Source organism: Ascaphus truei, chromosome 3 (assembly GCF_040206685.1).
Source record: "Ascaphus truei isolate aAscTru1 chromosome 3, aAscTru1.hap1, whole genome shotgun sequence".
NCBI lineage: Eukaryota > Metazoa > Chordata > Amphibia > Anura > Ascaphidae > Ascaphus > Ascaphus truei.
Genome location: NC_134485.1, coordinates 380,067,602 through 380,094,062, shown reverse-complemented (window position 1 = coordinate 380,094,062; position 26,461 = coordinate 380,067,602). Strand labels below are relative to the sequence as shown.

General features: G+C 42.2%; 1 protein-coding gene across 3 annotated transcripts in view; it reads left to right on the top strand.

Annotated features, from left to right (window-relative positions):
- FDX1 (ferredoxin 1) overlaps window positions 1–9,054 on the top strand; it is a 31,160-nt gene extending 22,106 nt beyond the window's left edge. Inside the window, exon 4 of one of the 3 annotated variants that reach the window (XM_075592320.1) lies at window positions 8,336–9,054. In XM_075592320.1, coding sequence (XP_075448435.1) covers window positions 8,336–8,450 — 115 coding nt within the window. In that variant the 3' untranslated portion in view covers window positions 8,451–9,054. Of the gene's footprint in view, window positions 1–418; window positions 570–1,330; window positions 1,371–8,335 lie in introns of those variants that run through there. The other 2 variants (XM_075592322.1, XM_075592321.1) reach the window with 2 other exon arrangements.
- Window positions 9,055–26,461: the final 17,407 nt, after the last annotated feature.

Genomic DNA, 26,461 nt, shown 5'->3' with positions numbered 1-26,461 from the left:
GTTCAGCTCCAGAGACCCCCCTGCTTCAAAACAATGTAATTAAAATAATAATAAAAACATTATGATCACCTATTAGAGATGCGCAGAGAGAGGGGCTGATTTATGTCTGCTCTTACTGCGCAGTTCTTCCAAACTGATACAACCCGGTAAGATTAATACAGTGGGAGTCGATTCAGAAGCGGGGACCCCTGCTGTTTTAATCCTGATGGGCAATTAGTCTGGCCGCTTGAAATCCGCAAGCAGGCAGTGGTCAGGCAGCTTTCAACTGCGGTTTCCTGGCGGAATACTCGACAATATATCTGGCTACAACTGTATGCCTATTTGCAACACGTGATGTATTTTTTTATAAATACAGTATTTACAATTGCATAAGGTTCTTATTTAGAATAATTGTTGTTTTTTCTATTGTCTGTCGCAGACCGTGTATGCAGCGCTGTAAATAGAATTTTTGGAAGCACGAGTCCCTGCCCCGTAGAGCTTACAATCAATTTTTTTGGTACCTGCAGGACAGGGAGATAAAGTGACGGGCACAACGACACCGGGCTTTGAATCAGAATGGTAGAATACAGGATGGTGATCATATTGATATATAATGTATGTTGTTGACATAAAAGACAACAGAAGTTCATATTTACTTGACTTTAATTTAAGATTTGGAGAAATTATGAAATGTTTGCAGAAAACAAACAAAAAAAAACACTGTTATTACTACATGCAGCGTCTGACACAAAATGTATAATTTGTCTGAGTTGTTTGCAATATTAATATCTTTATTTGGTCTTGAACACGGCTTCAAATACTCCAAAATGTATTCAGCCTTGGAGGTTACGCCCTCAGCAGTGAAATGATTAAATGCATGTTAAACGTAAAATTTCACAGCAGATAAACACTTGACCCACTTACTCTGCCCATTTTCCTATCTATTGTGAAGCCTCAGACCATGTTTGATGCTCCTTTTCTGTCTTTTATATTAAGGATGGCTTTATCCCAAGCATTTTTATGTTCCCTTACTCTATTGTCCTCTACCACCTCTGGTGGTAGGCTATTCCATGAATGCGCTACCCTTTCTGTGAAGAACTTTTTCAGATTTCCCCTGAGGCTCTCGCCCTCCAGGGTCAGAGAATGAGCTCTTGTTCTATCATTTCTATATCTCTGAAACATGCTTTACTACTGTACTTTGTTGATACCATTTATGTATTTAAACATTACTATAGAAAGCTAGACATGGCAGAAAGGAACCACTTGACCATGGCTTGTCTATGTAAAATGGGCAATTTAATTTAGAATGGAAAATTTACTTCAACTTAGTGTACCTTTTCTTGGCTTTTAGGAAGGCAGGGAGGCCATTTCTGTAGCTTGCAATCTATTTGTTTATCATCACTGAATGGTCTCTGAAAAAAATTCAGGTGAGCAATGCGGCGGAGTGCTTCTTTTATATGGAGAAATGCCAGATGCAACTCCCCATATTGTGATTATCCTGAGCAGTGCAGGGAAATGAACGGGAAAAAGTACTGGATGAAGCCTGAAGGAGGAGCTACTCCTCTCACACATATGCTTGTGTATGCAAAGTTATATAACAGAAAATACATTTCCCCCCCAGGCACCTGTTCCTACTTGATGTTCTTGTAGAAAAGCAGTACGGTTTGGGAATGTTAATAGATCTAGTTTGAACATACTCTTTCTACCTTTGGAATAAAAATTATGGGCCGCAATTCAGTTATTCTGGTATTTATAGGTTTCTCGGCTCAGGGTAAGGAGCCATTTGTCATGTCTCTTCTGAAGAGCCTTCTACCACTTGGTATGCTAGATGTGGAATAGATAGCCACAGCAATAAAACATTTATTTCCCTAAAATGTGACAAAAATAGAAGCAAGGGCTGTTGAATATGTTTGAAATAATAAATATTTTTATAGGGATGTTTGAAACTGAAATGGACTCGCAAAACAGCACATTTTCTGGAACTAGATCTAATCGACACAATGTTCCTCACTCCAATTCATGCCAGAATTGTATTTTGTCTAACACAAAGGCAAAAGCGCTGAATACGAATCTGCTAGTGTATGGCATGCTGTACTGCAGGGCTCTTCAACTAGATTTCCAAAGGGGCCAGATCAAAACAAAATTATAAGTAGAAGGGCCACAAGAGTATAGTAATGTAATTTTGTATACGTTAGAAGACTTAAAAATGATTATACTTCAGGAATGTGCAAGCATTTATAACACTTGTACTACAAATGTTCACTTTACCTTAGATTAAAAGTGAACAAACATATTTTTTTTAATTCACAGGGGGTTATTCATTAAACTGCAATACTGCCTATTGTGGCACCATCAACCACTCCCATTGAGTTCAGTGGTGGTTTCCATGCCCCAATCAGCGCCATCACAATTAAATGAATGACCCCCAATGTATTTAGGTATATGAAGGCTAAGTGGGAATTATTAATCCTTCACTACTCATTCCTCCAGATGTACACACAGAGCGATTATCAGGGGTTCTTACCTGAAACAGGTGATAAAAGATTAAACCCCTGCTATCTTTATAGTAGGGATGGATTGCACCTTAATGAAGAAAGGTCTTCTGTGCTAGAGGATGCTGAAAAGGTTGAAGGAGATTTTAAACTTGGAAGGAGGGGGAGGGACAAGTAAGAGGTAATGGACTAGACTGAATAGATGGCTATGGGGGTGGAGTGGGAGCTAAAGGGAAGTCTTTAGCAAGTAGGGAGGAACCCATATTAAAAACAGATAATACTAGTAAACTTCTAAAGACTAAAATCAATGGGGGTAGAAAGGCAGGAGCAGATAAGCTAACAATAGCACAAACTGGTAGCAACCTTAAGTTGTATTGTATGACTTTATATAGTGCCAAAAGTGTACTCAGCGCTTCACAAAGAATACAGTACAGGGAATTCTAATTATACAATAAGTGCAGCAAAATCAGGCAATAGGAAAGAAAATCCCTGCCCTGAAGAGCTTACAATCTGAGGTTTAATGGGAAACTTACAGACAGTAGGTGAGGGAGTAAGTGCTGTAGATGGCAGTGCTTGTTAGCTGATGCAATAGACTTGGCAGCTAAATGGGAGTGCTCAATATAATAATAGCCAGAAAAGAGCAATATGATGTTATAGGCATTACTGAAGCATGGTGGGATGAAACTCATGACTATGCAGTTAATTTAGAGAGTTCAAGCAAATAGATGTGGTGGACGAGTACAGCTCAACTCCGTTATAGCGCGGTCCTCGGGGGCCACCCGATCCGACCGCGCAATTTTTTTTAAATGGCTGCCGTGCGCCCGATCGGGAGGAGGAGGTGGAGTGACGCGCCGGCAGCCCTTCATGTCCCCTAGCAGCCACTGTAGTTCTCTCAGCATTCCCTGCACTCCCCTCAGCACTCCCCTCAGCAGCTCCGCACCATCCAACCACGGATCCCCGCAACTATCCTCCAGCCTCGCACCGATTTATCCCCCCCCCCCCCAACCCCCTAGCCTCGCACTGATCCCTGCACCGGCCCTCCCCCAGCCTCTTGCCGATCCCCCAGCCTTGCACCGTTCCTCGCAGCCCCACGATGCCCCCAAAGGTGGGCTGTGACACCAAAGGTACGGGGGCGGTGTGTGCTGTGTGTGTGCAAAAAATTTTTTTTTTTATATTCGTGGTCCCTGCTCAAACCGCATTAAGCGATCCGCGTTATAGCGGATTGTGCTATAATGGGGTTGAGCTGTATGTCTATATTGAAAACCTTTTAGTAAGAGAAGATTTTTATGAAGTGATTGATGAAAATGTAAAGACTTTGTGGATAGAAATTTGCAGTGTTGGTTTAAAAAAATAGTTGTAGTGATACGCTATAAACCACTATATATATATATATATATATATATATATATATATATATATATATATATATATATATATATATATATATATATATATATATATATATATATATATATATATATATATATATATATATATATATGATTGAGGAAGACAAACTGCTGTTTCAAATGGAGGAAGGCAAGAAAACTAGGTCCTGTTTTATTAATGGTGGTTCTAATTATCTGGTAAATGTCCTGACACGCTGAATAAAGGAGAGCACTGCTCCAGAAAAAATAGGGAACAAAACTGAAATTATTAATAAAAATAGGTTTTATTCACGGAACCACTTGGCAACATTGCAGTCACAAAAATAGTAGTCCTCTTGCATGTTTCATGCTCTAGGTGCTTTATGATAAATTTATGATATTTTCTGGAGCAGTGCTCTCCTTTTTCCTGCGTGTCAGGAGACCTACCATCTACCTTCACTTTGGAGACACCATGCCCACAGAGTTGCCACAAGTGTTTCCTGTGTGCTGATGCTTCAGCTTAATGAGCCAAGAAGTTAAGTGTATCTGAGTTGGGGATATCACAAGTTTTAATCTGGACGGAGAGGATTGGCCTGGCTATATGGGGTCTTCACTGTGACCTGACAGGAGCAACCCCCTCCAGCATCTCTTCCACCCCCTTCCTCAGCACCTTATTCCCTCATTGCATTGGTATACGGAAGTGTTTATATATACCATAGGAACATATTTAATGACATATAAACTGAAAGACTTTATCTCATCATTTACACTGCTATCTGCCAGGATCTGTTTCACATATCGAGCACTTGCACAGGACTTTTTGACTTTTTCTTAACTTCTCCATGTTCTAATTATCTGGACATCGATCGGAGCACTGAGATTCACAGTACAACGAACGGAATCGGGTTTTGGGATGTACTAAAAGACCATTACATGACCCAGGAGCGGGGCATTACTGGGCTTAGTAATATCAAACATTTGTAATAACAAATATTGAATTTGGGAAATGGTGATCATAACATGGTCTCATTTGATATAGCCTATCAAAAACTATATTAAATAGGATCAACAAATTCTCTTATTTTAGAAAGGCAGGTTTTAGTAAACTTAGGAAGCGTCTACAAGGAATACATTGGAAGAAGTTATTTCAGGAAAAAAAATACGAAAGAAAAATGGACAGTCTTTAAAACATTGTATTAAGAAGTACACCCATGGATAATGCATATAAAAGAAACTATTCTAAATCAATGTGGTTAAATAAACAGGTCGAGGAAGAAATGGAAACGAAGAGGCAGGCATTTCGATTCTTAAAGTCCAAAGGGCTGATGGTGTTGCATCAGGATTATAAGGAATGTAGCAAAAGGTCAATCAGGTTGGGAAAAGTTGAAAACGAAAAAAGTATTGCAATGAAAAGTAAGATCATGCCTACAGTTTTTCAAGTACATTCATAACAAAAATATTCGAAAATATAATATAGGACCCTTTCTTTCAGTGTGAGATGGGCAGGCAAATTATGGTGCAGATTTTAAATACATCTGCCTTATTTTATTTTTATTTTTTTACCAAGGGTTAACTGTAAAAATATTGCAACAGGAGGATGTCACAACCTCCGTATTGAGTAACAGAAAGAAGTGCAAATGTGTTTTGGTAGTACCAGGTCCTGATGGCATGGTCATAGGGGTTCCTAAGAAGCGCAGTTCAGTTATAGCCAAACCATTATATTTAATAGTCCGACTCCATTTCCACAAGCTCAAAACCACAAGATTGGCATAAAGCAAACGTGCATATGTTTCAAAAGGGATATGGATCAACCAGTGAAATACAGACCTGTAAGCCTGACATCAATAGTGTGGAAGCTACTTGAAAGTTTAGTAAGGGATAATATTAAGGAATACCTAATAGATAATAAAATTATTAGTAATGGCCAGCATGGATTTAGGAGGATACTGTATGTCATGCCAAATTAACTTAACTACTTAGATATGTGAAAGGCTTTTGGTACAGTGCCAACCAAGTGATTCATGTATAAAATACTCCCATATTATTGGAGTGCCCTTGCTCCGTGCTTCTTTGGGACCTCAACATTTGGGTTGATGACCAAGTCAATGCTGAGGCTAGGGATCTTTTAGATACTATGGGATTTAGTCAGTTTGTGCATGGCCCGACACATGAGCATGGTCATACACTCAAATTGATCTTCCCAAAGGGGGCATCAGTTGGGATGGTGAAGTTTTCCTCCCCCCATGGACCGATTTATAGGGTGATCTAGGCTCAGATTGGAGGCACCAGACCACCCCTTAAATGGAGTGGTAGGCCAGAGACAGCTTGGCATGTCATAGGAGGCTGCTTGAGCCCACTAGGTTTAGAGCTGCCCTTGGGGCCCATCTGTCCTCATTTGCGCCAGATGACATCTGTCTGCATCGAGAAATGCAACTTGGCTCTCCGTGCAGCCACAGAAGTGGCCCTTCAAAGAATGTAGAAAAGGAAAAAACTTTGGCGCGTGGATATACTGAGAAGTCACTGTGAGAAAATAGTAAGGTAGTCCTTCTACATCCTGGAAAGATATCCATCGCTTAACTTTAAGGTGTATAAATAGGTGTGTAGATATACTCAAGATATACTTATTAAAAGGGAGCATCCGAAAACATCGATGCTATACCATCTTCCAAAAATTCATAAAGACATTTTAAACCCACCTGGCAGACCAATTATTTCTGGGATAGGTTCTGGGTGAGAGAACCTATCTCGGTATATAGATACAATACTACAACCGTACGTGAAAAAGCTAACTTCCTATCTGAAAGACACGACTTGGGCACTACAGATACTCAATGATCTAAAGTGGGAAAACAACTACATTTTGGCGACGTGCAACTTAGTTTTACTTTACACTTGCATTAATCATCAGTTGGGATGTAACGCAACAGCATATAATCTAAGAAAACTTGCAGGTTTAGAAGAAGAACAAATCCAATTCATTATTAAAGGAATTAAATTCATACTACAACATAATTTGTTCTGGTATGAAGGAGAACATTATCTTCAAGTTCAAGGAACTGCCATGGGTACCAGGTTCTCGCCTATCTCCGCCAACCTGTTCATGGGTTGGTGGGAAAGACCAACATGTTTGGTCTAACAACATCTATGGCGCGAACCTGGTACTCTGGAAAAGATCAATCGATGTGATCATAGTTTGGCAGGGACCTGAAACTGAATTGGAAAATTTTCTTACAAACGATTGATAATAATCAATATAATTTGCAGTTTATCCATAAATACAGTAAAGAAAAAAATAGAATTCCTGGATCTGGAAATTAGAATTGAAAACCATGTTATACTCACCCAAACCTTTTTCAAAACCGTTAGCTGTCATGCTTGGTCTATGGAACACATTTGCAGGTCTTTGAATGTAGACACCTGCGTGGTCTATGGAACACAAATGCAGGTCTTTTCATATAGATGCATGCGTGGTCTAGGGAACGCATAAACGGGTAATTTGGGAATGACCGTTCTACTGTACAGTACAGTACTGTGAACTTATATTTACCTTAATTGCACACAGGCTGACGTTAACGAAGAGAGATTAAGGTAGCTACCCAGGTACCATGTATGTATGTAACTTCACATTGGTGGGAATAGTATATTAGAAACCACAGAAAATATTTTACAAAATTGACTGTAATAGTAATATTTTAGTATACATGAGGTGGTTAAGGAACATGTACAAATACTGTTTGTGAACTATCTACAATGTGTTGTGATCAAAATGAATAAAATGTTTGAACATACACAGGCTGACGATATACGCATAGATCTCAGTCAGAGACGCACTCTTATATGTCCGACTTGAATTGAACCATGTATCATATAGGCATAACTGCAAGCAAGTCTTGTGTTCCAAGGAGAAAGCGCCATGTACAGTATAAAAGTTGAGACAAATTAGCTTAATGCATGGTACAGATGTGCAAAGGTCATTAGACAGAGACGTGTACATTTTATCTTCTCTACAGACACCTGCTAGGTTATTACTGAACTGTAACATTGAGTATCGCAGCACAAGATATTCAGTGCGCCACCTGCTGCACATGCACTGAACTGCAACAACACAACTATTTCCATCTGACTACAAAGTAGGTCCATGTGGCTCTGCATGGAAGGTCGCAGATGAGGTGCGGACAACAAAGTGCTCATACCGCACTTTAGCGTGGCAGTTCAACATATATATACAGATAAAGTGTAATTTATCATATCCCCTCTTAAATGCCTCCTTGTTAAAGTTATAAGTTCCCCTGTATAGTCTGCTGTACATGCTATTCGATGTATCACAGGACAAGGAAAAACACACTGGACTTTGGGGGGTGAATTTGTATAGAATAATCATTTTATTCTTCTGCGTTGTCGGGGTGACATGTAATGGGCAGAGTTAACAAAATGTAACAACAACACTTTTAGATGTGGGCCTAGGATCTCAACTAATTGTGTTCATTCTTTTTTTAGATCGAGATTGGGGTGCCAAATCTGCCTAAGGAAATCCATGAATGGGATGATTGTGAAAGTCCCTGAGGCTGTTGCAGATGTCAGGCAGGCAGTGGATATGGGCAAGAGTTCCTGAAACATGCCTAAATAAGAACCGTCTCTGGAAACATTGACTTTTTTTGTGTTTCTAATTCCTGTGTAATTACTTAGTCACAAGTTTAATTTTTATATTTTATGATAGGAAACCAGTTAACTGAAATGTATTTTTAAATTAACCTCAAACTCTATTTTGTATGTTTATCTTCCCATAGTTGAGTGATTCCAATGAAATGTAGCTATTGAAAAAGTTATTGTGCTAATTTATAGGAGAGAAGGATGGATATATTGATTCTCACAAATCTACAGGTGTATAAAATGCACCGTTTGTTGCGTTTAGTATGAAAGATCTACATGCATGGTCGCACACTAAGTTTGGACTTTTTATTTCAAAACCGATGCATGGTGTGATTCTGGAACAGAGATTCTCGGTGTTGGAGTGAGGTAAGAAATGGAACAGAAACCCGCCTTCCCATCAATGTCACGGATTGCAACTGTAAAAAGGGAGTGAAATATAGGTTCTCCTGTTTCCATGTTATGGATTTTGTTTTTCTTTTTCATATAAAAGAACTCTACTTTTAGAGATAAATATTGCAATATTATAGAATTAGCAATCATTTGAATAAATATTGGTACAAACAGTCTTCCAATTTAATGTTGTTTTTGTATGTATGTATATATATATATATATAATGTGTGTGTGTGTGTGTGTGTGTTTTTTGTATTTTATTTATTTTTTATTTTCAGGAGTTGCTCAGTCCCATAGTTCAGGAGTTATTGTTCGTGTCTCTCTCCCTGGCGGTGATAAAACCTGATTTATCAACATAAATCTGTGAGAGAAAATTTATTCAATCTTTACTAAACGATTTGCCTGGACAGCGCTTCCCATCGGCCATCCTAAAAGAGGATAGAAGCCTGCCACGTCTCTAATTAAATTTTATATATATATATATATATATATATATATATATATATCACTCAGAGTAAAGTCCAAAAAATGTATTAAAGACAGGCAGTCAGGTTGACTGTGCCTGTCTTTAATACATTTTTTGGACTTTACTCTGAGTGCTGTCTCCTTCTTGCTGCGTGGTCTTGGATCTCCTGGTCTGCCTGGTAAGGAAGTCTGTTACTTATCCATATTTATGGGACAAGCACCTACCTTCAATACCTATGCGAGTGCCATCTGTTTCTGTATTATATATATTAACTTTTTTTTTTTTGCCTGAATTCTGATTCCAAAAACTAAGTGTCCTGAGCTATTTGTTGTACACAGTAGCTTTCTGGTAACATCATTCATGTTGTATGCTTTCTCAAGATGAGAAGTATATTTTAATTGTCATTTTTACCTTCTCTTGTAGCATTTTATTTTTGGGCTCATTTGGAGTAATGAAAATATTATATGAAATTTTTGTTATTCCTTAGTTTTTAAACCGTGAAATGTAATTTTAATATACAAATTTATTTTTTTAGTTTGAGACCTCTAAACAATATTTTGCTCTAGTGCGATCACTAACTGTGCACACTTGTATGACCACACCGATGTATACATTGAAAGTGTCCACCTTTTCCTCCAAACTACTTTTAACTGTATCTGGACCAGATAAACTAGCACAAGGAAATGTTAGTTTTAGGAAGTACGTGTTGGCATTTCTTAAGACTGCTAATTTAGGAACAGAGTGAGCCAGCACCCTGATTTTTGGTGTGCAGCCTCAGTGTAACCCCCCAAGCACACATATATTAAAAATATAACTGTCATAAGTGAAACATATATTTTTGATGAAGTGCCTTTCTGTTGCAGGTTTAAAATGTACAGGCAGAATACTATTTTTTCTGCCTGCCTTTGTAATGCATTAAGGAACAAATGTTATGCATACATGATCCCCCTGTTGAGGCGATGCCTATGGGTCTGGGGGATGAAAGACCCCAGAGTCTTAAAAGTGTGACTTAACCGGGATGTTTCTGAGTAGCAGATCCTGTTGCTCATCCTGGATATTTCACACCTTGGGACCAAACTCCAGACGTTGCGTCCCCAGAAATGAGTGGACCCTTTTTACTCAGCAGTGCTACCAAGCTGCTTACTGAGCATGCTCAGAGTTACCTGGGCTGGCTGTAGGATTTTCCCACGTGACATGGCAGGCTCTGATAATTCCTTGCCAATGGGATGAGGCTAATGTAAAACTCCAAGGGCCCCTGTCCTTAAAGAGGCCTGTAACCCTCATTCCTGTGTTTTTTTTTTTTACCTGATTTCTTCTAGCGGATACAACAGAAGACAGGGGTGCCCAATGCTACATCAAATTGACAAAACATATATGGTAATGAGTATAAAGTTTAAATACTTGAATAATAATAGTAATTACTTGTTTTTTTAGTTAAACCCTTTGGCCAAAGCGTCATAAGCCTGCATACCAAACGTCAAGGTAAACTAAAAATGCAGGTCCTAACACTAAAACTGTGAACCCTTCCTGTTACCTCTGTATGAGGGGAAGCAACTGCAGTGAGTCTTGTTCATTCAGCAAGTTGCCAGAACCTCCCAAGTTAAAAAGGTGGGGAGGGGTGAGCGGATAAGATCAAAGTACAGCGGCTACGATTCCAGAATGCAAGGGGTTAAAAACATAGCGACAAGGAAACTAGCCCTGCTTCAGGATTTCGTTAGCCCTGGGGATTCCAGAACGAACCCCAAAGAACCAGAAAAGACTTTGCACTTTCACAGAAGGATTGGGCTGGCAATTTGCGCCCTTGCAAAAGGACTGCATTTTAAAGGACATTCTATCCCGTTTCTCTATTCAGTAAGTGTTTTTATTAAGTGTATTCTAAGGTTGTCGTGTGTCTGTCTATCAAGGAAATAAATGACAATTTATTTTGCTCAACTTGTATGCTCAATTGGGATCCACAAAATATAAATGTGTTAATAGTTGTGCCCATTGTGACAGATCCTCCTTTCAGGTTCTGAGATCCTTACCAATTCTCCAATTAGGAAAAAGGTATAATACACCTCGGTGTCAGTCTAAATGTCACTCTCTGTTTAATAAATATAAGAGAAATATGCGCTCGTATTATTACTTTTCACGAAGGTTATTTGTGCACTCACAGTTTTCCTTCAAGGTGCTAAGCGAACATTGTTACTGGCGTATGCCAGTTTTTAATTGCATTAAATCACAGAAAGCATTGTTTCATTCTTTTAACCCTTTGTCCACTCGCATATTTTACTAAGTTTAATCCATAGGACAAGAAGACATTATATTCCTCAAGTATCGGTCCCTGTGTAAGGGGGTAAAATTGACACCCTTGTAAAGACTTTGCAAGAGCTGAGCTGCTGCACATGGAACCTGCAGAGGAACCAACAGTGTGTGGTTCTATGGGGGTTGCCAGCAAAACGTTAAATGTTTAAAGAAAACAAATCTGGATTCATATTGTTTGCTAAAATAATGCTGCATGTGTTTTGTATATGTGTCTGCCATGCTTTAGTATTTTATTTACTTAAATATACATTATTATACATCAATAATCAGAATTGCATTGGAATATGTTGAGTGCCTCATATCTATTCAGCATTTGCACAGATTCTCACATATTTTTGTCATGTTTCCAAATGTTCAATTTGTTGTGCTCTATTAGTTTTTACAGTGTGGCAGTAAAAGTGACTGTAAACCGTCCCCAGTGACCTCATTAACAGTTGACATAAGCTATTACTCGAATGACAAGCCATTTACAATGACTACAGATGACACAAAAACAACATTATATTATGTAAATATGGTAACATTTCTATAATTTCCAGGATGTGTAATGTTAGTTAATGGTACCCTAGCCAACACTAGGCAGCCAAACACACAACTCTTATACATTTCAACTTTCTATTGACTTAATTTATAGGGTGTTTCTGGTGCATAACCACAAACAAAAATGTGCAAATTCCACTGTAAAGAAATCATTAAAGCTGCCACTGTGCCTGCACTTTCCTCATATCATGTTAAATGTATTCGTAATCTTGTTATTTTTGCCCAAAAACCCACTTGGGCGTCGCTTGCCTACGAATCACATTTTTGTCTTATTGTGATCCGTTTTTTTATTCACTCTGTTCAAAGTATTGCAGACATTGCTGGCACTGGAAAGGTTAATCTCACCAATCGGGCAATGTTTGGGTGGTATCCCCAATAATGCTTAAGACATTTTTGTCACAGTTCAAAACATGTAAAAGTCAAAAATTATAATGAGAAACGTAGCATGCAAGTATCTGGGTCACCAGCAGATATTCGGTCACCACCAGTGCTTTTTGGTTTTTACGATTGTAGCACCTGAATGGTTAACTTTTATTAAACGCTCCAATAGAATGACCCGTTAGTGGGATTCACTTCCCACAATCCTTTTAGCCCATATCTGTTGCCTTTAACCCTTTAATTCTGATTTATTGGTCAGATCTCCTCGTAATCTTTTGTTTTGGATCATTAATTGACTCATTTATATTTGAACCATTAATCTGTATTATGAATTTAGGGACATTTAATAGAATCCTGTCGATTTTATATCTGTTGCATTTGGTATGGATGATCCTAGTCTATTTTGTGACTGTAGTTTAAGATTTCTATAATTTCTTGTGCTTTACTTTGATTTGTATTTTACTTGCCCAAGTGTTTTTTTTTTGTTTTGTTTTTAAAGGATCCTTGGTAATTGGTTTTAACCACATGTATGCTTGTGAACCAAAAATAATCAGTCCTAAATCCATTAAATAGCAATCAGATTATACCTGGATCAATACTTAGTGGATGTTTTGATGAATGTAAGTAATATATTGTTCTATACCTTTTTACTTTCTCAAAAGTCGTACAACACTGTATCTGCAATCAGTCTCCAAGGGTAGTAATTCCCAATTTCCACTGCTCTTACTGTATAAGAATTCTTTATTTTCCTGCTAGTGATATTGTCTTTTCTTAAACCGCAAAGGACGACTCCATGTTTTGTGTTGGGGAAAATGTTCCACTGTAAGTTCTTTGTATTGAATATGCATAATTTCTTAAATGTATCATATCCCTCTAAAACTTCCCTTTTCCGAAAAGTACAACCTACATTTGTTTAGTAATTCCAAATGGGAAATAGCGTATGGAGCCATGTGCCCTGGCTATGTGCTCTCTGGCCCTAGCATGTAAGTCCTGGTAAGGTACAGGCAGTGTTAGGGTTATATCCCTTTCACATGAACCAGCATGTGAGTTCTGTAGGCCACTGGATAATTTGTTGCCATATTCAGGTGCAGGCCTAATGGCAGTTGGGAGTGTTACTGGGTCATATGCAGTATGGTGTGAGGTTGTCCAATCATCTAAACTTGCCCAGTCTTGGGCCAGGGTTACTAACCCCTCCCACGGTATAAAAGATGGATCCCTACCCTAATTTAGAGTGTGCTTCATCGTTACCTTCTCCTTAGGGAGTTAGCAATATTTCTACCCTACTCCACAAGGGGGTAAGGGGATAAAGGACTACACTCCGGGGCCTCAAGCCTCTGGGGCATAGTTCAGGGAAGATGGAGTGTATATGCTGTATGCTGACTTCAATAAACAAGTTGTACCGTCCATGGTCTGGGACTTTGTTATTGGAGGAGTGCCTGTGGAGTGAACCCCTGTCTTTGGTAGGAGCCCTGCAGGATGGAGGCTCTGCACCAGAGAACTAAAAGCGTGTCCTGTTGCCTGACTCCCTGCTGTCAAAGCTCTACCTCCACACAATAACATTTACTTCTTCCCCAACGCTAACTTCTTTAAATACCAAGCAGCTCTCTGAAACACTCCAACCTTCTTATCGCCCTGTACCTTATGTTTCCTCTTACCTTCCTTATAGACTGTGACCTCCTTGGGGCAGGGCCCTCTTACCTACTATAACAATGTATGTTAATGTTTGATATTTTATTGTTTTCGTCCACCAACCTTGTGGTACTGTGCTATAGAATATGTTGGCGCATTAGACTTAAATGATAATAATGATCCATTTGAAATCTGCTATTTTTCTATTCATCCTGCTGCAGAGAAATGTCATTTTGCTTTGCTTTTACAACCCTTCAAAGTTTGATGTTACCAGCAGAGACACTGTGCTCTTTAAACCCACCTGTAAATCACTGATAAACAAGTCAAAGAACAGTGGTTCCAGTAGCAATCCTTACAACGCCAGCCTAATCTGATTACGTTACATGGATAACCACTGCCTGCTGTTTTAACCAATCCTCAGTTCAGGTACAAGTGTTTTTTTTTAATAAGATTGAAGTATGGGATCTCCGGAGCTGACCTGTGTTAATTTGAGCTCCGGGAATCCTTTGATGTTTGTGTGGCACCTGAGTAGTGAGGTTCTCCTCCAAGGTGTTCAGTGCTTAGATCACAAGTGCACGTGATTCAGGCTCTCCGAGGCTTATAACCATCTTCAGCCTGAATGCTAAACAGTCCATTACAATTCTATCAGATTTTCAGCCAAAAGGCCCAGAGCTCTTGTGGTGTTCAGTCCCATGGCCCCGTAGCCTGAGACAATCTGTTTGTTCACTAAGGGAAAGAAGATGACTAAAACCGTAATCAAAACAAATAAAACAGGCAGTGCTCGTTGCAGTACAGTGCAGACAAGTGCTCAACATTATGCATATGCACCGTGACCAAAAGGCCAGGTAGGTTTCAAAATTCTGTGGCCTAATGGATAAAGGAGGTTATCAGTGAAAAAAGCAATAAGGGTTTGTGAGTGCTCTGTGCATAGTTTCTGTTCTTGTACTATGTTACGGGCACCACACCCACAAAGGCCAAGAAGTTATGTACTTGGTATATCCCCACTCACTTTTCCATCTCCCACTCACTTTTCCATCTCCTCAATTTCTTCTGCATTCTGAATAACAGAAAGGCCGCGCTTAGTGTCGGCGACGTGACCGATGACGTCACCCGTCGCCATTGCGAAAGTTGCATTTAAAGTTTAGGTGACGTCAGAAAAGAGGGTGGGCAGGGGGACAGTGAAGCTCCTGATTGGCCGCAAGGGGAAACCGTCACCGAAAAAATCAAATATCACTGACTACCAGATTTTTGGTAGCACGATCGCTCTGTCGCTCTGTCGCTTAGTCGCCATCGCGTGCACTATAAGCATCGACGATGGTGACAATGCATTTGTTTTGACGCGACGGTCGCGTCGCCGGCACTATAAGCGCAGCCAAACTCCAGCTCTGTGCAGCAATTACTCCTGCCCTGTGCAGCAATTATAGTGAGTAAGCTTCACATTGGCTCCTCATTACCACAAGATGACTCAAGGTTAGACCCTGCAGGGAGCTATGGTGGGGAACCTACTGTGCTGGGACACAGGGAGACAGGGTACAGCTATTCTTACCACCACCTTTTTAACTTGGGAGGTTTTTTCATTTTGCTGTATGGACAGTACCTACTATTGTTGTTGTTGTTGTTTCCCCCCCTTCCTTCATACAGTGGTAAAAGGAAAGGTTCACAGTGTAGTGTTAGGACCTGCAAATTATGTTATGCCTTGACGTTGGTATACAGGCTTATGAAGCTTTGGCCAAAGGGTTTACCCTGTTTCCTCGATTCTAAGACGCCATCGATTCTAAAACGCACCCTTGATTTAATAAAAAAAATTGGGGGAAAAACCCACTATACTAAATGTGCAGAATTTTTTTTCTGGGGGGATTGAGAGGGAGGGGGGAGAGAGAGGGAGGGGGGAGGGGGGAGAGAGAGGGAGGGGGGAGGGGGGAGAGGGAGGGGGGGGGGAGAGAGGGAGGGGGGGGGAGGGGGAGGGAAGGGGGGGAGGGAGAGGAATGGGGGGAGAGAGGGGGGGAGGGAGAGGAAGGGGGGGAGGGAAGGGGGGGGAGGGAGAGGAAGGGGGGGAGAGAGGGGGGAAGGGGGAGAGAGGGAGGGAAGGGGGAGGGAGGGAGAGGGAGGGGGGAAGGGGGAGACAGGGGGGGGAGAGGGAGAGAGGGAGGGAGAGAGGGGGAAGGGGGGAGAGGGAGGGAAGGGGGGAGAGAGGGGGGAAGGGGGAGAGAGGGAGGGAAGGGGGAGAGAGGGAGGGAAGGGGGAGAGAGAGGGAGGGAAGGGGGAGAGAGAGGGAGGGAAGGGGGGGAGAGAGAGGGAGGGAAGGGGGGGAGAGAGGGAGGGAAGGGGGGGGGAGGGAAGGGGGGGAGAGAGGGAGGGAAGGGGGGGAGAGAGGGAGGGAAGGGGGGAGAGAGGGGGGGAAGGGAGGGAAGGGGGGAGGGAAGGGGGGAGAGAGGGGGGGAAGGGGGGAGAGAGGGGGAGAAGGGAGGGAAGGGGGGAGACAGGGGGGGAAGGGGGGAGAGAGGGGGGAGAGAGGGAGGGGGGAAGGGGAGAGGGAGGGAAGGGGGGAGAGAGGGGGGAAGGGGGAGAGAGGGAGGGAAGGGGGGGAGAGGGGGGAGAGAGGGAGGGAAGGGGGGGGAGAGGGGGGAAGGGGGAGAGAGGGAGGGAAGGGGGGGGAGAGAGGGAGGGAAGGGGGGGGAGAGAGGGAGGGAAGGGGGGGGAGAGGGGGGAAGGGGGAGAGAGGGAGGGAAGGGGGGGGAGAGAGGGGGGAAGGGGGAGAGAGGGAGGGAAGGGGGGGGAGAGAGGGGGGAAGAGAGGGAGGGAAGGGGGGGGGAGAGGGGGGAAGAGAGGGAGGGAAGGGGGGGAGAGAGGGAGGGAAGGGGGGAAGAGAGGGAGGGAAGGGGGGGAGAGAGGGAGGGAAGGGGGGGAGAGAGGGGGGAGAGAGGGGGAAGGGGGGGAGAGAGGGAGGAAAGGGGGGGAGAGGGAGGAAAGGGGGAAGGGGGAGAGAGAGGGAAGGGGGGAAAGGGGGAGAGAGGGGGGACAGGGGAGAGAGGGGGGGACGGGAGAGAGATGGAAGGGGGAGAGAAAGAGGGAAGGGTTGGAGAGAGGGAAGGGGGGAAAGGGGGAGAGAGGGGGGGACAGGGGAGAGAGGGGGGGGACAGGGGAGAGAGATGGAAGGGGGAGAGAAAGAGGGAAGGGGGGAGAGAGGGGGAGGAAAGAGGAGGGGGAGGGGGGGAGAATGGAGGGAAGGGGGGAGAATGGAGGGAAGGGGGGAGAATTGAGATAAGGGGGGAGAGAGAATGAAAGGACACAGACACACAAACACATAGAGATAGACACACACACAGACACACAGACAAACACACACCTCCTTCTACACGTGCAGCTCACACAGAGATTTGACAGGGAGAGGAGGGGGCTGCTGTGTCCGGTTGCTGTGAAGACAGAGCCGTGATCTCTGCACGGAGGGGAGGTGGGGGTCTGTGATTGCACCTATGCTGTTTGCAGAACACAGTCTGGCTGCATCTCCAGCATATATCTCTGCACGGAGGGGAGGAGGGAGGCCTATGATCGCAGACATTTTTGCTGCACACAGAAAACCAACAGGCATCTCCAGCAGCGCCCCCTGGCTGTTTTTTTGTTTTTTTTCTCCCAGTGCATCGATTGTAAAACGCAGACCTATTTCAGCCACGTGAGAAAGGGAAAAAACCTGCGTCTTACAATCGAGGAAATATGGTAACTAAATAACCAGAAAATATTATTATTGATGTATTTAATTTTATTCTTATTACCATATATGTTTTGTCAATTGGATGTAGCATTGGGCTTCCCTGTCTTTTGTTGTATACAGAATTTAGAGTTAGTGAATTTATATTCTATTGTTAGTACTGTGGAAAGTTTAAAAGTGTTGCTTTTAAATTTGGTTTGGATATTTAAAATCCTGAATTATCTGCAAATTCAATTTAATTGGGACAATCATTAAAATTAATTTAAGGAATTCATTAGGATGGTCTCAGTCCAAAGAAATTGCAACATCTTTCAAAAGAAATAACAGGCGATCTCATGACCTGTGCAGGACCCATTCCTTTGAATTAAATAAACAGACAACACCTTATTTGTGGAAACAAGGCCATAGCTTTATTAAATGATACAAACAACCAGATGGCCTTAACAGCTTGTGATCCGGAACTCAAGTACAGCAGACCTAATAATGATAATGGAGAACACTCCCAAAACTGAATATCCCTGAAGGGGCGTAATCCACCCAATCGGTGTATTGATTGTTATTATTCAACTCCCGAAATGCTGTACTTGGGCCCCAGGCTGACAAGCCAACTCTGCCAAGCTGTGACAAATCACACACTCTTCAACAAGGAGTAACAGTACACAACAAAGAAGAGGGAGGGACTACTTCACTGGAAGGCCAGGAGGTAAGAGGCCTTCCTCAAGTTACTACTTCCCTATAAGGTCTTGTCTGAGGACACTCCCCCAATAAAACATAACCCATAGCCAGTTTTGTGAACTGGTGGAGGGAGGGGGCAGGGCCACCTAGTCATGCTGAACCAGCCTTAGTGCAGGTGCTTTCTTTTCAAAGTCTTCTCCTCTCTTTGATCTTTACTCCTTTGTCTTATTTATGTGATGGCAAACTGGTAGCTTTATAAGCATATGTTTATATTCTTGGTGAATAGAGCTTTAAAGATAGAATGTAGTATCCATAGAATGTACAGTAGTTCAAAGTTCTTGTAGCAGTATTGGTCCTAGAAAAGTGTAGATTTGTTTCAAGTTCTTCCTATTTAAAATGATATTGTGCAACAACAACAAAAACTCACAGATGTCTTAAAAAATGTTCTGATTTCTTTCCATAGATTATATGTATTTCAGCTAATAAATTTGAATGTGGCTCATAGTCTCTGCTCACCATCTGACAGCACATGTTCATTCAAATGAATTGACTGTTTTTAAACAATTTTTGGAGAGAAGTTTGCAGTTTTACATATTAATTAATTCACATATTAATCATAGCACTGTTCAGTTATACAGATATGAGCACTGTAAATAGGATCAATCCTTAAGCATTGATTATTGTTAATGTTGCTTATCTCTATATTTTATGAATTTAGAAAATTGTACTGTATTTGTCATATAACTTCCGTTTATATGCAAGATTTATAGAATTCAAAGACTTGTTTTTATTCATAATGCTATGCTGCACATTGTTTGAATAAAATAAATAAATGCACTATTTTGGATAAGTGTAAATGGAATTCAAGCCATTTGGAATACATGTGGTCTGTTAGAATCCATTTTGTATTTGTAAATGGGATTTATGTCATGTAGTATCCATTTTGTTTCCCCAGACTCTATTTTGTTATGTTAGTTTCATGGGGGGCTATGCACAAAGCAGTGATAACTGCTTTTAAGTGAGATAAATGGCTTTTTTTAAGACCGATACTGCCTGCTGTGCGATTCACAAAGCAGTGATAACAGTGCAGTATCGCTCTTAAAAGGTTTTTTTTCACTCAAAAAAATTCTGTGAAAAAAAAGTCGTACGATCAGGCAAAAAATGTAAAACGCGCCGTTTTTTGCCAGTCACCGCGATTCACAAGGCAGTGATAAGGGAATAGTACTTTAAAAGCTCACCATATCTTTGCACCAGCTAAAGGCTGGCACAAAAGAGATGGGGCCATGAATAAATTGTTTATGTTTTTTTCGCCACAGGATTAATACAAGAGGCCGGCGGGTGTCCCCGGGTGGTTTCCACAGGTGTCCGGGTGTCCTTGGGTGGTCCCCGCGGGTGTTTGAGGGCCCTCGGGTGGTCCCCGCTGGTGTTCGGGGGTCCCTGCTGGCCTGCGGTACCAATCCTGTGCACAAAAAAACACAACGTCCAATACTTTTAAATAAATAGACCCCTCTCGCTCCTCCGTTCCACATAAGAGATACAGTAATGGGCAAAATTACTATTATCCAGATAAGGATAATAGTGCATTTGCCCAGTTAAAATACAACATTAAGCAGCAGAAATAAAGTAAATCAATCTTGCATTCACCCCTGCACCCACCTTCCCCAACTACCCACCCAGGAGGCCTAACCACCCTCCCCAGGCAACTACCCCCACCCTCCACCCATTCATTGGTACAATGGGTACATCATGCCCATATAATATGGGCCTGATTTACCACTCTGGCAATAAATAGTGAAGTAAACAAAAAACAGGCCCAAAATAAAACACATTTCATAGCCAACTAAACACATAACAAATGCCAATAAAACAATTGATTGGTACAGAATTGTTTATACATTTTGGGTACAAAATGGAACCCAACAAAATTATAGGCTTTGCGCCGAGACTTTTCCAAAGATTATTTAATTGTACTATTGTTTCGTGCTAACAAGCCATGCATAGGTTAATCTGTAGATGAGGAAATTACTATAAGAATCTGTTTTTAGAGTAGATGCATTCGAATGTAAGAAAGAACGGACGATTTACCAACCAGAAACAAATGCATATACGTTCTAATAGTTTGTATGTCGATTGAAGTCTGTACCCAGTATATCTGAAGTTTATTAATTTTGTTATTTTCCTTAGAAGAATAAAGATTAGAAATCTTTGTTCAGCGTCTTCTGTCAAAAGGATCTATATACAAATAAAAGGAACTTCATCATCCACTGGTGCTGTTACGAAACAGAATTACTGCATGTGTTCTCAATAAACATGGGCTGCTTGTAATTACTCTATTTGTTAAAAAATGAGGCCACTTTGTACTTCACACGCAGAAGAGAACTTTTCATCATAAATCATTTTCTTAGTAATTGTAGTTTATAATGGAGATATTAGTGTATTACTTTGCATCTCGGTGTGGTGGAAAACATTCAGGACATGCTTGTGTCCTTTGTTGCAACTCGTGCAGGCTAACAATTCCCTAGAACAGAATCCACTGGGACGCAGACAAGAAGGGGAACTGTAGGAGGACGTGCGCAGAGGTATGCAAGGGAGACTTGTTAAGGTGAAATTAAATAAGGCTTTTATTGCGCCTGTTCCTTTAACATAAGAAAAAACATCCAAACATATTCAAAAAAGGGGTCAAACAACGCTTCTGTTCCACTTGGGAGTATTTCTAGTGAAGCCTATGCAGTCCACAACTCCCTTTAGATAAGCATGTCTCCCAGCCCCAAACATATATCTTGATATGTGCAGATATACCAAAAGTCTTATAAAGGAAAGTCTTATCTGTTTTCTTGTAGTTGGAGGGAAAGTCTTCTCTGTTCCTGGGTTGCTGCCTTTTTCCTCAGGCTATGTCAGCATTCAGGTTTAGAGGTTCTTTCCCCTGTGTCTTGCAGGCAGCGTGCTGTTTCTTCTGGCAGGCTTCAAGACATCTGTCCCTATGGTCAGTCCCACAACTTGTGAGGCTCAGGAACAATCTCACTTCCTGTCTCAAAGACAGGCTTTTCTAAGAACCTAATCAGGCAGGTGGTGTTGGTTAATTGACTACCAACAGTTAACCTCCACACTGCTGGATTAGAGGCACATTTCCTGAACAGGGATAACTCCCCTATTACATACCTCCCCTGTTTGTGGGAAGCTCGGGCTTGCCACAGCCAAAGCCCATCCTTCCACTCTCATTCTAGATATCTCTGTGACTTGAATGAGAGTGGATGGAGGAAGAGAACCCTCAGTCCCGCTGGGATTGGAGCCCTTTCTCCAGTTTATTCGTGTCTCCTCCCGAAGGTGCTTGAGATCAGCAATCCTCAGTCGCTCGAGGAGGACTTTTACTAAGTATAGTCTTTTTGCTACGTGCGCGGTCATGAGATTTCCCTCGCGTCGGGTGCTCGTCTTATTGTAGGCAGACTGTATGGCAGCAGTTGCAGAGCGTTTAAAAACAGCCCTTTGAGTTTTCCGCTCTTGAAGCTGTCTCTCTGCACTTTTCCCACTCAATGGAGTTGATAGTTCAGCCGCTTTGGAATTAAGTTGCAATTTCACATCCACTTCCAGAGAATGTCCCATCTTTTCAGCTTCATCCGCTAAGGATTCTTCTGGTTTTGATTCAGCACGTGTACCTTCTTTTATTGCCTGTTGGGTGGCTGAAGGTTTTGCTAGTGCTTGTTTAGGTGGTTCAAATTTTGCAACCTTGTTTTTCAGACGAGCGGTATTCCCAGCTCTCACTGTACCCTTGTCTTCATGGGTTTTTGTGGCTGTGGGATACTGACGCTTAGTCAGGGTCAATACTTGTCCTTGTAGGACTGTAATCTCATCCGCGAGAGATCCCTGTTTTTTGAGTGCGTCTTGCAAGTCTCTTCTCAGGGAATTTATTTGCACACTTTGCTTTCTCTGAGCTTGCTTCCACATTTTCACTGCATTGTGAAGCACTATGAATTTCTTTGCTCGGGCCACAGTTACTTGTCTCAGTTTCTGGACCTTCTTGTGCTCCCTTTTGTGCCGCGTCACCTGGGTTCTAAGCTTGGCCTCTAGCGATGCTTTGGTGATGCTCAGGGTAGCCTTCAGTTTCTCATGCTGCTTTGCGGGGACATACTGGGTAATCAGACGTTCCTGCAGCACTTGTATTTCTTTAACAGCATGCAGATTGTCTTCCTGCAGAGTTCGCTGCTTCTCCTCGGCCTTCTGGAGGTGCGTACGCAGACCTTGCAGTTGGTTCTGCAGTCGGTGCTCTGCTTCAAACTTCTCACCTTCCAAAAGTCTATTTATTTCTTTAAACTCGTGCAGCTTTTCATTCTTTTCCTTGACGTCGTCTGTCAAATGAAAATTTTCTTCTTTCAGTTTTAAGTTTTCTCTTTTTAATCTTAAATTTTCTCCCTTTTCAGTCTCTGTACTATTCAGGGCCTCCTTGCAGTCCTCCTTCCATTTACGCACATCTGCTTTGAGAATGACAGTCTCCTGGCGTGAGACTACCTTCTCTAGGTGGAGGGTCTGAAGCTCCTTCTGAGAGACTTTGAGATCTGTATTAAGATTGACAATAGTTTCTTTAGAAATGTCCAGCTCCTCAGTGAGACTGTGTAGTTCCTTTCTGGAGACTTCCAGGTCTGTGCGGCAGCTGTTGGTCTCATGATGTGAGGCATCCAGTGCTCTGCGGAGTGTCTGAACCTCTTTCTGAGATACGTCCACCTCTGTCCGGACACTGTTGACCTCCTGTTGTGAGGCATTCAGCTCTCCGCGAAGAGTGTGAACCTCTTGCTGAAAAACTGTCATATGCTTCAGTGCCTCCTCATACTTCCGCTTCAGCTTAGCCATCATTTTATCAGATTGGCTCTGCTTTTCATCCATCCAGCGTTTGCAGTATCTAGCTCAGTCTTGAGATCGTCCAATTCTGTCCTGGCCAAAGAGTAAATTGTGAGCACATCTTCCTGTATCTTCACGTTATTTTTCTGTAGCTCTGTGTAACCATCTTTCTTTTGTTTCAATTGTTCACTGAGCATATCACAGTCATGCCTGGCATTTTTCAGGGCATTTTCAGGGCTGGTCCAGGGATCGACACTCACTGGTTCCGGCTCCACATCCCTGGGATGGTTGGTTGAGGGTTCCTCATTGTTGGCACCGGACATACACTTCTTTGGGGTACACAACTTCTGCCTTGGGCCCTCTGGATATTCGGTTATACGCGGGACGAATTTTCAATTGTCTCTAGGCTGCAGGGCATCTCGGTCCTCCTTTTTCTCCACAGGATCTGCGGAGGTGTCTGTTCCTTCCACGGTAAGTGAAGAACCGCTTTTCTTTTTCTGCCTTTTTGTTTTGGATGACCTCGTCCGATCAGGAATACTGGGGTCTCCTTCTTTATTTGATACTTCAGCGGCTTAATCGTATACTCCAAGCTTTTCTTGCAGTTGCGTTAGCTGACAGAAATATTTGGTGATCTGCTGCTCCCACTCTTTCTCCTGTCGATCATATTCATCATCATAGAGAGCGGTCTTTTCGGTTCGTGCCGAGTTCAGGCACCCCACCATTCTTGGGGTGTTTTGTGGGTGTGACTCGGTTTGGGTTCCCCGTAAGAGATGTCTTCCTCTTTATTGAACTGGAAGGGCCACTCTTCCGTGGGGTAGGGTTCATTACAGGAATGCTGCATCTTGTCCTCCATTTTGGGGCTATCAGGTGTAATTTTCTTCCTGACCTCAGGAGGCGCTATTGCAGCTGTTGCCACTGTATTTGCTAGAACCCCCAATTGTGGTAGTCCTACAGGTGGGCATATTTTGATTGTAGAGGTCGTAGCTCTCACAGGCATCTCTGTAGACTTTTTTTCTTTTTCTTGGGTAAGTTTTACAATATCAGCAGAACTGTGCACGCATTCTCTCTCATTAGGTATACTGGATGTGCAGTTGCTAGGTAAAAACTTCTATTTGCTTTACACCATTTACTTGCTAGGTGTAATCTCTCATTAGGTATACTGGATGTGCAGTTGCTAGGTAAAAACTTCTGTTTGCTTTACACATTTACTTGCTAGGTGCAATCCCTCCGCTTTAGCCAAATAATGTGGTTTTCTGCTTGAGTTCAGTAATTTTCAGTCTCAACTTTGGGTATTATGGCATTCACTCTTCACACTTTGGGATACCTTTTACACAGCTCAGCAATTCCTTTTTCCCCAGTAGGGTAATTTTACCCTCAGCACTTGTTTACCTAAAATTCCCCTGCTTCAGCACAGTCTTGCATTAATTTTCACACTTTTCTGCATAAACTCCATTCACAGCTGGTAGTCCTATGCGGTGTGGCAGCCTTTACTTGCAGAATCAGTACCGCTCGTGGGTCACCATCTGTATTCACTGCTTCAGCGAAACATTTGATAACAACAAACGCCTATCCCTTTTAAGGGCTAACTTACTTCTTGAACCCTGACTACGGCTGGAAGGCAACCCCCCTATTTCAATGAAGGCAACCCCCCTATTACACTTTATTGTGATAGGCAAATAAGGTTTACCTGCTTCCGCACAGTCTCTCTCTCCTCTTGGAATCGGGGAAAAGAGTCCATCTGTAGTTTTGTGGGTTTCAGTGCAGTGTAGATTTCCTGCCTGGGTGTGTATCCCTTTAACTCTGGTCTCTGCTGCATGAGATCTTTGTTTATGTTGATCAGGCTGTTTGTAGGCAAAAAGCACAAAAAAAAATTCACAGGCAATCTCCGGGGCCCCTTTTAACTTCAAAGGCCACCTCAATCCCACTTCTGACACCATATGTAGGAGGACGTGAGCAGAGGTATGCAAGGGAGACTTGTTAAGGTGAAATTAAATACAGGCATACCCCGCTTTAAGTACACTCACTTTAAGTACACTCGCGAGTAAGTACATATCGCCCAATAGGCAAACGGCAGCTCACGCATGCGCCTGTCATCACGTCCTGAACAGCAATACCGGCTCCCTACCTGTACCGAAGCTGTGCGCAAGCAGAGAGACTATAGAGCCTGTTACAAATGCGTTATTTACATCAGTTATGCACGTATATAACGATTGCAGTACAGTACATGCATCGATAAGTGGGAAAAGGTAGTGCTTCACTTTAAGTACATTTTCGCTTTACATACATGCTCCGGTCCCATTGCGTACGTTAATGCGGGGTATGCCTGTAAGGCTTTTATTGCGCCTGTTCCTTTAACATAAGAAAAAACATCCAAACATATTCAAAAAAGGGGTCAAACAACGCTTCTGTTCCACTTGGGAGTATTTCTAGTGAAACCTATGCAGTCCACAACTCCCTTTAGATAAGCATGTCTCCCAGCCCCAAACATATATCTTGGTATGTGCAGATATACCAAAAGTCTTATAAAGGAAAGTCTTATCTGTTTTCTTGTTGTTGGAGGGAACGTCTTCTCTGTTCCTGGGTTGCTGCCTTTTTCCTCAGGCTATGTCAGCATTCAGGTTTAGAGGTTCTCTCCCCTGTGTCTTGCAGGCAGCGTGCTGTTCCTTCTGGCAGGCTTCAAGACATCTGTCCCTATGGTCAGTCCCACAACTTGTGAGACTCAGGAACAATCCCACTTCCTGTCTCAAAGACAGGCTTTTCTAAGAACCTAATCAGGCAGGTGGTGTTGGTTAATTGACTACCAGCAGTTAACCACCACACTGCTGGATTAGAGGCACATTTCCTGAACAGGGATAACTCTCCTGTTACAGGAACCCTCGCTCAGCTCTAGGTAGGAGTAACAGGAGAGGTAGGGGATGCTGCTTAGCTGGGATAAATAGCAATGATCATAAAAAAGGCAAGAAGGATCCCATCCAAAAAGCACTCAGACCCCGCAGGGAATAGTGCAAACAGTAATTGTTCAATTGTTAATACTCAATTTTAATATTCATATGG